The 14,821-nt window shown below is 42.4% G+C and overlaps 2 protein-coding genes across 5 annotated transcripts in view; both read right to left on the bottom strand.

Annotated features, from left to right (window-relative positions):
- DENND5A (DENN domain containing 5A) overlaps positions 1-14,821 on the bottom strand; it is a 609,609-nt gene that overhangs the window by 213,522 nt on the left and 381,266 nt on the right. The window lies entirely within an intron of this gene.
- The window catches only part of TRIM66 (tripartite motif containing 66), a 65,692-nt gene that overhangs the window by 37,019 nt on the left and 13,852 nt on the right, over positions 1-14,821 (bottom strand). For all 4 annotated transcript variants that reach the window (XM_083400381.1, XM_083400380.1, XM_083400379.1 and 1 more), the window contains 4 exons: positions 8,688-8,792; positions 3,672-3,819; positions 2,041-2,173; positions 543-659 (listed from right to left, as the gene is read on the bottom strand). In XM_083400381.1, coding sequence (XP_083256507.1) covers positions 543-659; positions 2,041-2,173; positions 3,672-3,819; positions 8,688-8,696 — 407 coding nt within the window. In that variant the 5' untranslated portion in view covers positions 8,697-8,792. The remainder of the gene's footprint in view (positions 1-542; positions 660-2,040; positions 2,174-3,671; positions 3,820-8,687; positions 8,793-14,821) is intronic.

Consider the following 14,821-nt stretch of genomic DNA (forward strand, 5'->3'; position numbering starts at 1 on the left):
TGCAATCCACTGAACAGAACATAGTTCTGAACAAACTTGCACAAGACTGGGCTGTAAATTTAGCAAAATGCCAAAGGATGTTTGCCCTCCTATCTAACACAGCTAGACAAACTGGCCACCTCTTTCACATGTTACTGAATACCTAGAACAAGACAGCATAGTAGCCAGATCTCCTCTCTTTGAAGCATTTATCTCCAGCAAAAGCACACACCCCATGCTTCTCTGCCCAAGAGGGTCAGAGAGTTCTGCACACTTTCCCCTTCATCACTCCAGATATGGAATCAAAGAAAAGTGGGGGTGGGGGAAGCAAGTAGGCAAGCCACACCCCTTTCCTTCAAATGATGTGCCCCAGTTATGTCCCTACTTAGGCCACCTTCAAAAACATCACTGACTGCCTTATTGTGGGAACATTAGATCTGAGGCCAATTGCAACCACCCAGGCCACCCAGGCTCTCTTTCTGTTCCTTGTAAAGTGTTTGTATCCTGTCCCCAGCCAAACCGTCTCTGTTCTTCCTTGCCTAGAATGTGTCCTTGAAAGTTACCTGTCTTCAATCTGTTTGGCTGAGACCTGCACCCCATTTTTCTTCTCTTCCACTTTAGCCGTCACATTTTCCAGGATGGCTCTCTGGTTTTGTAAAGCCTCGTGGAGATGCCTGAACCTAGGAAAAGAAGAGAAGCCTTTTGTGTTTTTTTTAACTCTTCTACTAATAAAATCATACATTAACAGTGAGCAGTCTTCGGTTCAAATCCAACGCAAGGAGGATTTGCCCCTCTGGCGTGTGGCCCCTGACAGATTGCCCATATGGGAACGTGATCCTCAGGCCAAAACATGTTCCCCACCCCTGCACCAGACAGCGTGGGCAGGTTCATACATCACTTGTACTGTCTAGATTTGACTACTCAACACATAAATGACACACCACTAAATATGCAAACTGCCTCCACTGAACAACAAAGTGCCTGAAAGGAGGAGACACCTTTGTCTTTGGTGTTTGACCCATGATGGCTCCTTCACATATGGAAGTCACACATGATGCAGTCAGGAAGTGTTAAATATGTATGTTTGAAGATAGGGCAGATCTACAGCACACATTTAAAGCACATTCAACACACATCCAAAACACATGGACTCCCCCAAAGAACCCTGGGAACTGAAGTTTTCCCCAAACAGCTACTGTTCTCAGCACCTACACTTCCCAGGATTATTTGGGGCAAGTTATGCACTTTAAACGTATATAGGATGTGTTTTAAATGTATGGTGTGGATCTGCCTAAGGTCCAGTCAACCAAAAACTTTCCAGAAGACCCCAGCAGCTTTTCTACTGTCTTGGCATCATTATTTATGTACCACCCAGTCAAGGCCTGGACTACCAGATTATGTGTGCAAATCTGGGTACATGTTTGACAGCTGCCTTCTCCTAAAACTGTTTCCTGAACCACATTATTAGTTTTTTTATTACTCACGTTTATTCCACAACTATCAAAAAACACAATATCATTTGTAACGGCTACACAGACTGCTTCACCTTCCCTTCATAATCACAAATGTCTACTTAATTGCATAAGTGTGTGATGAAGAACTGAGGAAACCACAATAATCTTCATATGTGAAGTCGAAATCAGCTTTGCTCCAAATAACCTCCAAAGATTCATCTAAAACCTGCATTGGCCTATACTTTCCGTTCTTCCTCCAAGTTCTTTCCCACTTTCATAGTATTCAAAATGGGACACAAAATGTGCTCACAGCCCAATCCTGTCCAAACTAATTTGGAAGTTACCTCCATTGAGTACTATGAGACTTTTTCCCAAGAAAGGTTTCAATTCTGTTCTGGGTCTTACCTCTAGGTAAGACAGCATGGTGTGGTAAGTGCATCATGTGAAAACAGTGGAAGTTTACATTGCATAGTGGGATGTGTGACCTTCTGTACAACTGAAGAAACATTGTGATAGAAAAATAAAGTGGGGCAACCTTATCCTTCCAATCACTAGGCTCTTCCTTGTAGCACTAGACTAAGAACAAAGGACAATAAATATTTAGTACCTGTGTTCCTTGTGCTCCGTTAGAAGGCAGCAGCGGCAAGTAAGGGCGTCGCAGGTCTCGCAAAACAGTTTGAGTGTCTCTTGACTGTGCATTGGGCAGAACAAGGGAAATTCACTTGTTTCCCCATCAGCTCCTGGAAAGCAGGATTAATACAAAATTACTCCCAAATTACTGCCATGGCATTTGCCTTAAGTTCTTGCCCTACTGTCATTCTACTGCTCTCCCCCTATTCTCTTGTAGTTTTATTAAGTTTGGAATAGAGCATGTAATCTGAGCACTCTTATGCAAAATAAACAAATTTGCATTTACAGTTTATTTTCCTAATCTATTTTAAGCACAACACCAGAGTTTCTTTGGCGCACAATGTCAACAGCAAAGCAGAAAGAAGATCAGCTATCCTGAGTATAATTTGCTTAATTCAGCCACTAACTGATTCTGTTCTCAAAGCTCTGCATGAAATGCTTCAGCTTCTACTATACGTATTTATCCATCCTCAGGCTACAATGCACATACGTTGAGTTCCGAAGTTTTCCCAGATCAGTAGGTGTATGTGATCTTCCTTTCCCCCAAGAAGCATGCCTAATAAATATTGATATGCGCATGCATCAGATCCCTTAGTCCCTGTGAGATTGTTCTGATTCAATCACTTACTACTAGCTTCAAAGAAAGGAAAACTACCAGGCACTAATGGGAGTTGAGTATAAATATGGTCTTTTTCTTTTTCTTTCTTTTTCTTTTTTGTTACTGGCATGCCTGCCTCCTAGGACAGTTAAGGGGAAAGTCATTTACATTCTTAAGGCAAGTTTCCAGCCAAGTTCCCATTCCAAAGACTTGCTCAACTTCATTTCCTCAAATTCACAACCAGCTTTTGCCTCATCTAGATGTAATGTATAATACAGCATGTTACATACTTTATTAAACTGCCACTTGTATGTAGCAGTGTTGCATATTTTATTAGGGTATGCATTAACTTTGGTGCCATGTTTTCTTTTGATGGACATGTAGCTATCTGGCATCTTTCTTCTATGCTTATCACGGCATGAATTTTAAATTAATGAAATTAACAAATAATGAAAAGCTAGATTCTCCAAGTCTCATTTTGCATACTGAAGACAGGAGTTGGGGGCCTTGATTCCAGAAAACATTTCAACAAAGGTGGGCAAAAAACCCCAGGGGATTTCTGAAGCTTCCTTCAGAAGTAAAGACCTTAAACACCTACATACTAAAGCTACTGATGCTCTCCACAAATCTCCACTACTTTGTCTGTGGAGTAAACATTACCATATGTTATCTGTGTTGCATTTAGTTTCCGAGGAACTTGAGAGGACTCTGGAATGGGGTAGAGATTGCTGGAGGACTGACTTTGCCTTCTAGTGCATTTGCAAAACTATTTCCCCCAGATGTAAGTTTCCCTTGGTGCACTCCTTGTTCTAAGGAAAACAGCCATTTTCTTCCTATATACATAAAAGTGTAAGGTCGTTGGCATGCTCTGGTGTGACAACAGAATGGCAGGCAACAAGCAAGCAAGCAGTGCAGGTGGCAGGTGACACAAGTCAGCTGTTTAATGGGGTCAAGTGGCACTTCACTGTGAAGTTTGGCAAAAACAGAACCGCATGAGATTACATTTCTACCTGAACATCCCTTCAATGGTATAGGCAAGAAATTGTCTCCTGTTTCCTTGCCATGCCCGTGTTCTTCTGTACACAAGCTGCATAGCCACTTGTTGCAGTTAGTACACAGACTGTGTGCAGGCCTCTTTTCTTTACATCCAGAGCAATTCTGCAATGACAACAAGAACAAGAACAACAGCTTAGACCTGAATAAAACTAAACTTAAATTTGGGGTGACTCCCATTAACTTACAGAGATGTCTAAACTTAATGCAAATGTGGAAGTTGGACTTTTTAAAGATTTCACATCTTTTACACTTTTGCAAGTCAAAAGCATGTTGAGGTACAGAAAATAATAATAATAAAAATAAATAATATTTTTTAAAATCTATATCCTGCCCTCCCCAGTCACTCTGGGAAGCTTTCAACATATATAAAAGCACAACAAAACACCAGAGATTGAATCTGCGGACATCTGGATGAAAGACAGATTCTCTACCATTGAGCCACAGTCCTGATTACACAAAAAGAATTGTCACACAATACAGTTGTGTATGAAAAGCTCTCTGCACACAACAAATGGCTGGGAGAATACCCTAGTAGACAGAGTATGTTTGGAAAGCGACAAAGCAGAGTTCAAACAATTCGGATAAACACTGTTAACAAAGCATCGAGGGGAAAGCATTCTGCATATATTGGAAGGCATTCTCTTCACTTTTGCTTTGCATTTTCCATGGGTGTACCTCTTGGAAAGACATAGCAGGCTCGGCCCGGATGAGACCTTGTCAAATTAATCTTCGGTACACAGATAAGGAAAACACTCTCAAACATCAAATTGTGAAAAAATGTATATAAGCTGAGAAGCTTCTTATGGCTTGCCAAAAAGAAGAACTAGTGACTCACTGGAAAGATAGGAAGCATAAAAAATGACAGGCATATACATATAATATTCCTGGGTAGATATTTTGGATAGGAATTATTGATTCTCTGTTTATTATAGCACACCGCAGCTGCATAGCTTAGTGTAAGGTTAGTTGTGCTATCTGATTTTTCGATGTGTGTGTTGATTCTACAACACTCTTAACTAAACATGTGGCGATTCCTGAACAAGGCAATGGGCAAAACAGGCTGTAGACTGGCATCCTGTCAACGTTTAATTTCAGGGTTAAAGGTAAAGGTAAAGGTACCCCTGCCCGTACGGGCCAGTCTTGACAGACTCTAGGGTTGTGCGCCCATCTCACTCAAGAGGCCGGGGGCCAGCGCTGTCCGGAGACACTTCCGGGTCACATGGCCAGCGTGACATCGCTGCTCTGGCGAGCCAGAGCCGCACACGGAAATGCCGTTTACCTTCCCGCTAGTAAGCGGTCCCTATTTATCTACTTGCACCCAGGAGTGCTTTCAAACTGCTAGGTTGGCAGGCGCTGGGACCGAACAACGGGAGTGCACCCCGCCGCGGGGATTCAAACCGCTGACCTTTCGATCGGCAAGCCCTAGGCGCTGAGGCTTTTATCCACAGCGCCACCCGCGTCCCTAATTTCAGGGTTATGAAATATCAATAAACATTTTGGTTATTCCATTTACCTTATACCCTACATGGGGTTCCATGATAACTGATCAGCTGTATATGCTTACAGCTATTTTGTACTGTTTGTACACTGCCACCACAGCTGGAGGCAGCAGTACTTCTGAAAGCCACAGGAGGGAAGAGTGCCTTTGTGTTCGAATCCTGCTTTTAGGCTTCATACAGGCATCTGGTTGGCCACTGTGAGAGAAGGATGCTGGACTAGATGGGCTATGGGCCCGATTCAACAGTCTCTTCTTATGTTTTTATGTACTACATATATTATTATTTCACAGTGTGATATAATCTATACAGCATGTTTTGCTATTAAGACTCTTTCCACAAGCTTTCCTTCTATTGCAGATAGCAGTCATGTGGGACCCCAGTTCTAATAAGGACAATAGCAGGAGCAAAGGGTTAAAGCCACTCTCCCTGCACCTATGTCATTATATCAATCTGACTCAAGATTTTTGTTGTTGTTCCCAGGCAATTCTGTTAGGATGATGAACCCCCCAGAGGGTCATGGGGGGGTGCTGCAGGCTGTTCCAGGCAATGTTAGCTTTAAGTCGACTACAGCTATTACTTTTTGTCTTCAAAGTGCTTTTTAGATATGAATCTCCCCTATGCTTTTCTGGAACTGACCTTCCAGTTTTATGCTTCCTCCTGGTTTCCTTGGCTCACCTTTGCAACGGAATGAAAAGGTGGCACATAGTTGCTAATGTGGACAGCTAAACAGTGAGAAACTAGCAAGCATCGAAGGCAGGGTGGAGATCACTGGAACTGCAATTTCCCTGAATGGCATTTTTATGTGAAGCACTTTCACAAATCCTGAAATTAGACCTGTCCTTTGACTCTACCTCACAGTCCTTGAACCCTAACCTCCAAATTTTGCAATGCAGAATGGTTTGCACATGTAAATACATTATTAAGTGTTTTTAGTATTAGTAATTATTATTCGTTATGATTCAATATAGAGGCATTTTCCTAGTAAAAGTGTTTTCCTAGCTGTTTTGAAAAAGTGAAGCAACAACATTATGAAATGAGATTTAGCACTGAGTGCGGTTATGTTTGTAAAACTAATGCATTTATGCGGCCATATTTGCATTTGGTTTGCGCATCCCATTTTGGCTTTTGTGCTGACAAGTCACAAAATTTAGAGGCGATTGCCACTACCCAATGATATACAGTAGCTCCTTCCCAAACTGAACAGCATTCAATCTTTATGAGGCTCAAGCTACACCCAGGTTTTAATCTTTTCCTGTCTACAGTAATCTGCCAGTTTGCCAACTAGATGGCAGATAGTTGTTTCAACATTTTTGCACTTTCCAATTCTTATGTCATTCATCTTTGCAATAACCTAGTCAAGTAAATTAGACTGAGACACAATACTCCAGGCAAAGTAAACACTCTTATTTGTATGCTACATCAAACTAGCTCTCAATAATCAAGACACTCCAATGTATTTTTAAAAAGTTTGCTTGTAATTCCAAGCTGGGTGGCAGAGTGCTGAAAGCAAGTGGTTGCTTTACAGAATTACCAAATTTTTGAAATGAGCTGATATCGGGACTGGGGGGGTGTCCGAAATGTTGAAATCTGGAGCTGCCTGTATTTGTTACTATGTACTGTGATACTCCTCAACATGTAAATGTGTAAATAAACAAGAATACTGCAAAGATAGTACAAGTCTCTGTAGTATTCTCTCTTCCAAAGCAAAGGGATCCCATCAGGGCAACCCTGGCCTGAACTTCCCACTGTGTAGAAAAAGTAGAGGGGACGTTCAGGTAAAAAACTAGGCTAGGTCACTCTGTCACACACTAGTTACTTTTCTGCTAACTTTTCAAAGACTGCAATTGGTTTCTAGGCCGTGCTGCTTTATCTTTACTTCAAAGTCTTCAGCGAACCAGTATTATTTAACGAAAACAAATATAAAGCAATTGCAGAAGAGATTTTCCTTCTCTGTTGGTGATTCCTGTGCGGCACTTGTGATAAAAAAATGTTTTTTACAGGCTCGTTAGGCTTCAAGGCAAACGTAGCCCCACAAAACCACAGTATTTGATTTCAGCTGGCAGTCCCAAAGCTGCCCCTTACTTTTCCTTTCCATGCTGGCTACAAAGAATATACTTAGATTGATTCAAAGCAACCAGTAAAACTCTTTGTAAGGTGAACATTCTAGGCAGGGAGGCAACCTCAGCTGCAGCAGCCACATAAAGCTTATCTAATGCTTTTCATGCTAAAATAGCATACCCTCCAACATGCTGCTGATCAAAATTGGGGCGCTTGTTTTTTGCTCCAAAGCTTTCGCGGGAGCCAGATGACTTGCATAACACTTAAAAACAAGCATCTTTTGGTCCAGTGCTCTGATGTGAGCCCACTGACTCGTGCCAGAGTACCAGACCCCCAAATGGGGATCATTCCATGATCCAATCAGAAGTCAGGATGTCTTGCTCAAATCAGGAGGGTTGAAGAGTATGAAGTAGTCTGCACCAATAATCTAAAATCACATCCACAGCACACATGGCTTCCCCCAAAGAATCCTGAAAACTGCAGTGCTCACTTCTGTAGCAAAAGGAACCCCCTTGCCTGGAGTTCGCTGCCCCTTCCAGCCCTCCGCTTTCCCTCATTAACTTTCTGCCTCCCAAACTTTCTCACCGTATTTGCACTCCAGCCTTGTGCAACATAATAGGCTGTGCTGAAACATTAGGGGAACTATTGCGTCATCAAACAGGGAACAGTTAGTTACCATAAGACAAATCCCTTAGGTTTGAAACTTGATCTGCCTACATTAACAGCCACCTGAGGATGCTTCCAGGTGTCTGCTTCCTCTGCAGCATCTAAACTGGAAGCAGAATGGGGAAGTCTGCCTTATTTTCTCCACTAGCCCTGCTGCTGCCACCTTCTTCCCCTCCTTTCCTGTTTATTTGATTTTAAGCCTGCAGACTGGGCCTCGTCTACGTTTAAGCTTATATGTACAGCACCTGGTGTTTTTAGGTGCTTAGTTAACATGGCATAGTGGGGTTAGTAGACTACGACTTGGTAGACTGGGGTTCCAAAGGCTACTCAGCCACGAAACATAACATTCAAAACTCCATTCAGCTTGGGTTGTTGCAAGGATAAAATAGGGAGGGGGAGAACCAAGTAGGCCACCTTAGGTTCCTTGGGAGGAAGATGAGATATAAATGTAATACTCAGTGAATAAAACAATCAGAGAAGGAAGTACCTCGCAGAAGCTGATGATCCTATCATTGCCTTCTGCACTATCAATGCTATGCTGCCTGTACTTAACCCGAATGAGCATTATTTGTGACAACTAATAGTGTTAAGCCAAGGGAGAGGCTCATATTCACAGGAGACCCATTGAATGCCATTATTTTACTCCATTTGTTTCAATGGGTGTACTCTTAAATACGCCTTGATTGTCTATTGCCCCTCATGTGGTTCTGTGGCCACCAGGCGTGCTTCAGAATATTGTCCACTTACCCTCGCCATGGCTTGGTTTATTGTAGCAAAAGTCCCCAATAAATAAATGTTCAGCTACATTCCTTGGTAAATCGAAGTGACTGAAAACGGGACTTGAGAAGATACCTAAGCAAAGAGGTAGAAAAGAAGAACAGGTCAGGAAATAAAATAAACTGCTATTTCACAAACGAGTTTTAAAATATGTACATAAAAGCATGACAGTGATACACCCACTCAGCTGGGACTGGCTATGGAACTATGTATCTATTTCTAAATACACACAATGTGTGATGCAGAAGATTGGAGAAGGGACAAAGCTCAGTGGTACAGCACGTCTGTTGCATGCCAAAGGTCTCAGGTTCAATTCCTGGCATCCCCAGGTAGAGTTGAGAAAGATTCCCATCTGAGACCCTGGAGAGGTTCATATTTACATTGCCAGTCAATGTAGACAATGCAGAAGCAGATAGACCAGTGGTCTCGCTTTAAATAAGGCAGGCTTCTGCTGTTGTACATTTCACCAAAACTTTGGTTTCAGGAAATGTGACCCTTTATCCTACAATTATAGTTTAAAAATTATGGACTTTAAAAAATAAGAGAATGAAAAGATCATCTGTTATACACAGTAATGGATAAAATATGGCCACCCCATGATATTCATTTATCAAGGTTACATCAACCAATGCTCCACATGTTATTATGCTCCCTCAGTTTGGTCAGCTGTATTCACTGCAAATCATGGAGTGTTTTCCTGCAAAGCTGTTTTCAGCTGGGGCAACAGCATATGCTGGTAATGGCTCCCAAGGGTTTGTTATTCAGCTAGAAATAGCTAGAGCTGATCGTCATCTTGCTTCCTTTTGGTGCTGACACACCTACTATCTGAGGATGCTACATATAAGCAGAGACGTGTAAGAGTATTCTCAGGGGATGGGGCTAGTATTTGCTTTATATTGATCACGGGAGCAATGACAGACCAGAGAGTTTACTTTACTTGTTTGTGCTTTTCACAGATGAGATAATTTCATAAACTATAGTAGTTTGAAACCTACCATGAACCCTTCAGTATGGCAAGTCTGTAATTATAAATAAATTCAATACACAGATTTAAGAGATAATTATAATACTGCAGTGTATTGTAGAAATAAGGTAAATTGATGAACTGCGAATGAATATTTGCCTTTGTCAATCCAAGTTCTCTAGGAGTTACAGAATTACATTCTTGCTTTCTGCTGAAACTTCTGAAAAATTGAAATTGAACCTCCATGTTTAGAGCAGTATACCTTCAATTATCATATGCTGAGGGCAAACAGGGGATGGCTAACTTAGGCTATGTACACACTCCCATTAATTTTGGATTTTATATACTCAAAACACTGGTTTGGGAAGCAGTACACACACAATGTTAACCATAATCCTGTACCTATCCTGTTGTTTCTTATGATATACGACGTTTTTATGTCTTTCCCCAAAACAGCTTCAATCTGAGTTGAGAAAAAGAATAATGTTGTAGCATTTTAAGCTGGCAATGTTTTCACAGCCTAACATCTGTTGGGGGCAAGAATTCTGGATTATAAAGACTGCTAGTTCAGCCACGCAAGGCTTTTCTTATGTTCTTAAAATCATACTTGTAGTTACTCTGACAACCACTTGGGCCTAGTTACTCCAAGATCAAAGTGACTGTATCACTCAATACATCAATTTCCCCCCTTTGTATTTCAAGTGAAAATAGAATTGCAGACCTATATAAATAAATTTGCCTGTGATTGGTTCTTCTTTGCCTTGGGCGACGTATTTTTCAGGTTTAAATTATGTAAGCCTATTTAAAATTATGTATCTAGAAAAATGCACATATATAATTCCGTATGAAGTTGTCATCACTGTACAAGCGCTCTCTGTCTCTCTCATGTGAATGCTCTGCAGAATACTCAGCTATTAACTTGTCCATTACTCTTATGATTAATTAGATTTCTGCCAGTAATTCTCTAAGGTTTGGATGTTTTCCAGTTACTCAGCATTCATTGTCCTTGAATGCACATTCCTATAAGATTCTGCCGGTAAAAAAAGGCGATACTGACAATCTTTTGTTGATGCTGTCAGCAAAGCAGTTTTTCTGTTCAGTCCCCTGTACACAATGAAATCTGATTTAGATCACTTTTTTATTAGACTTCTTTCCAAATACAAAAAGTATTTCATTACATTTGTGTCCTGCTCTTCTAAAACAAGCTCTGGGCAACATACACATGGAGGAATTCAATGCAACTCTTCTAAGGCAACTCTTCTATTAGGGCAGGCATTTCACTTTGCCAGATGGAACAAGCCCGCCTCTTCTCACCCTGCACACTGTTCTAGTGGTTCTCCCCAAAACCCAAACATTTGGGGGGGGAGGGCACAGGAGGAGGAGGAGGAACCCTGTGATACAAGTAGAAGCTCTTGTGCACTAGCTGGATCCCACCCATGGTGATTGTCCCTTTTATCATAATAACCACAAATTGCTGGTTTTAACTGACAAAGTGCTGCATGGCTAAGGACCTCTTTCTGCCCATATGAGCCTACTTGGTCCCTGAGACCAACCTCTGAGCCCCTTTCCCTGTGTGCCCATGCAAGAGATGTTTGGAGGGTGGCAGTTTTTTTCAGTGCCCCCGCACCCGATTGTGGAAGGCTTGACTGGTATATTTTGTCATCCTTCTGGTGCCAGGTGAACATGTTTTTGTTCTCCAGAGCATGTGGACAGCACCAATGCTCTGGCTTTTGGTCCTTTTTTTGTGTGTTCATCATTATATGGTAGGGGTAGTTTTTTACGTTGTTGGACGATGCACATTCTAAAGTACATTTATTTCATTTTAATGACTTTTTGTTGTATGTTGTCCCTGTAAATTGCTTTGGGGCTCCTTTCGTGTGAAGTGATGCAATAAACTAGGCCAAGAGAGGATAATTAGGACTAGTTCACCATGAGGAACAGAGGAAGCTGCCTTAGATTGCATCAGGCCATTGGTCCATGTTGTCTACACTGTTGTCAGTCTTGTCTACACTGACTGGCAACATTGCTCCAGGGAGACTTTCTTAGTTCTACCTGGAGATGTGGGAGGTTGAACCGGGGACCCTACGCATGTTCTACTATTGAATGGCTGAGTAGGGGTTTGAAACTGTGCTTCCTTTGAGTAATAGGGATATTTAAGCTGTCCTGTACAGAACATCTTGTTCCCATCCAAGAAAGCAAGGGATTACCGTATTTTACCGTGTATAAGATGCCTCCATGTATAAGATAACCCATATTTTTTTAACCCGAAATTAAGTTGTTTAGCTTTTGGGGGTTGGGGTGGGGGAAGTGACTTCCACCAATCGCTCACCCACGTTGCCCGCCACTGCCGATCACTTGCCACAGCCACTGCTGATCGCACACCTCGCCGCAACCGCCAATTGTCTGCCCGCTCGCCACCACCAACAGCCCACCCGCCCACATGCCATAGCCACCAATCACCTGCCCTCCTCGCCACAGCTGCCAATCACCTGCCCAATTGCCACAGCCACAGCCAATCTCCAGCAGGCCTTGCCGCAGCCACCAATCACCCACCCAATCGCCACTGCCAATCTCCTGCTTGCTGCTGCCATTAATCGTACATCCCTCCTCTGCATTCACTATCTGTGTATAAGACGAAACCCAATTTTTGCCTTTTTTATTTTTAGCAAAAAGCATTGTCTTATACACGGAAAAATACAGTAAGCATGGAAGATGATCTGATAGGGCTAACAAATGTTGTGATATCCAGCCCAAACTTGGCCTGGGTAGAATTGTATCTACAGTTATTAATTAAGCTTCTTAAGACAATGTTACAGCAATACTGACAGTTAAATAATGTTTTTCATATTTACATACCTTCCAGATGAGCTTATAACCCAACAGGTGTACAAGAAGAACTAAGGAAGGATGTGCTATGGCAACAGAGTTATTGGGCTATTGTCCCACCCATAATTTTATTTTCACATTATAAGATGGGCCTCACATTTGTATTCCTGCCTAAATTTCATCACTGCAACAAATTTGGCTAGTAAGCAAAGCATCAACCAGACCTTATCTTGTTGTGGGGCCATTACACACAGTGAGAAAAGCTACTATGCTTATTTTTCTAGGCTGCAAGCAACAGAGATGAAGGAATTAAAACAGCGTATGATACATATTCTCCATTGAACCACTTTTGCACCTTAATTACCCAATTTCACTTGTAAGCTTTACGAGGCAAGAGCCTGCCTTTTTGGCTTGTGCTACTCTGTTAAGCACGATGGGGAAACCCAGGTAAGGACCCGAGATACGGGCTGCTTAAATTACCTGGGCATGGCCTGAGGGAAGCCCTCCTGCTCCATCAGTTCCTCCCCCTGGCCCAGCCTGCATCCAAATCTGCACGCCTATTTGCCAATCCTGGGCTCACATCCAGCTCCTGAAAGCTGGAGCGCCCCCGCCGCTCATCCGGACAGGGTGTTGATCCCGAGCCACCCTCATTAGGGACTTAGGAGGCGCCTCTGCTGTCCCGCAACGCCGCCACACTGAGAGGGTGAGCGGACTTGTGTTGCTCTGTGCGCTATGATGGTGCTGTAGAAATAAGTAATAGCAACGTCTGAGTTCTAAATATCAGTCTGGAGTCCTGGGTAGCATTTTTGAAGAGTGAAACACTGGACAAAATCTGAGCTGTGTATAAAATGTGACTGCACTCCATTAATATTATTTATTAAATTTGTACCCCACCCAGAGGGATTGACAGCAGGTGATACAATCAAAGCAAGCAATAAGCCAGACTAAAATAAGTATGCAACTACAAAAAAAACATGCAAGGTAATAAAAGAAGTAAAAGTAGGTAATAAAAAAGAAGGTAATAAAACCGCTGAAACTAGACAAAGCCTGGGGCTGTGTACACATTCACATTTACTCTGCATCCAGTGCGCCCCCAGCGCTGGTTTGGGAAGTGGTGTACATCTGACATCCTGTATCTATACATTCATGAAATACTGCGTTTTTATGCATTTGTCTCCAAACCAGCTTCAATGTGAACTCAGAAAAAGAACAACCTAGGTGTGTTTTAAGCTGGCAATGTGTACACAGCCTGGGTTGTGTGAGAGAGAGTGTATGCACAATGCTTTCTAATTGTCACTGAGGCTCGTCCATACTTTGCATGACCTGTGTCTAGAAAGCACGGGTCCAAGAGATTTTCTGCTTGTCCAGTGCATCTGCGCCACTACTTTCCCCAGGAAAACCTGCATGTTGCCACTGAATCAAAGCAGGTGTCAATCCACTGAAAATCCGATTGACGTTTACTCCAATTCAGCAGTAAAGAGCAGGTTTCCCCAGGAGGAAGTGGCAGGACAAGCATAAATGTGGACAAGCCCTGAGTTTGAGTGTAAATGTGTTTTCCTACAATTTCTCTTGGCAGGCAGTTTCAAAGTGTGAAGGATCTCACCAAAGGCGTAGCTGTCCACCCTTCAAATAACTAATATGCAGCAGTAGAGGCCAGTCCACAACCCACAAAGTACTTGACTTTGGGTCTGATTAACTCCACTTCAGCATAACACGTTTAGCTATTAAATGCAGTACATATCCCACCTCAAAGGATTAAATATTGCTAGTTTTGATTTGACTCTTTATACACATCTGTTTAGAGTCCAGATGGTTGCCTGGGGCAACACACGGGCCTGGCTGAGACTCTTGCCAGGGCTGCTTCACACCACATTTTCCAGTGCAGGTTTAGGCAGAAAAATTGTACAGCTGTCCTCTCCTATGTTCAGACTGGATGGGGTTAATATACCTCTGATCAACACACTGGCAATAGGGAGGCTCCTATAAACAATGCAGTGAACTTGTTTGAAATGGCTTTTTGCTTCCTTTTTCTTAAGTGTCATATGGGTATGAGAGGACTGACAACTTCTGTTTTTCAAAAATTCTGCTGGCTGGGTGAGCCAGGGAGCACAACACAACAGACTCCAACAGGTTAGGTAGTGGAGGAAGTAGCAACAGGTTTCTGCTTGAGCCTTGTATCCAGTATTCCTGGCATGGTGGGTGGGTAAGTCTGTCCTCTGCACATCTACTATGGGGTGGAGAAGTAACATAGGGAATTTGGTCTGGAGCAATGGACAGAAGGAGTGGACTGGGAGGGATTGAGTTGTAATAGAAA

This window comes from Podarcis tiliguerta, assembly GCF_965153285.1.
Source record: "Podarcis tiliguerta genome assembly, chromosome: 1".
NCBI classification, from domain to species: domain Eukaryota; kingdom Metazoa; phylum Chordata; class Lepidosauria; order Squamata; family Lacertidae; genus Podarcis; species Podarcis tiliguerta.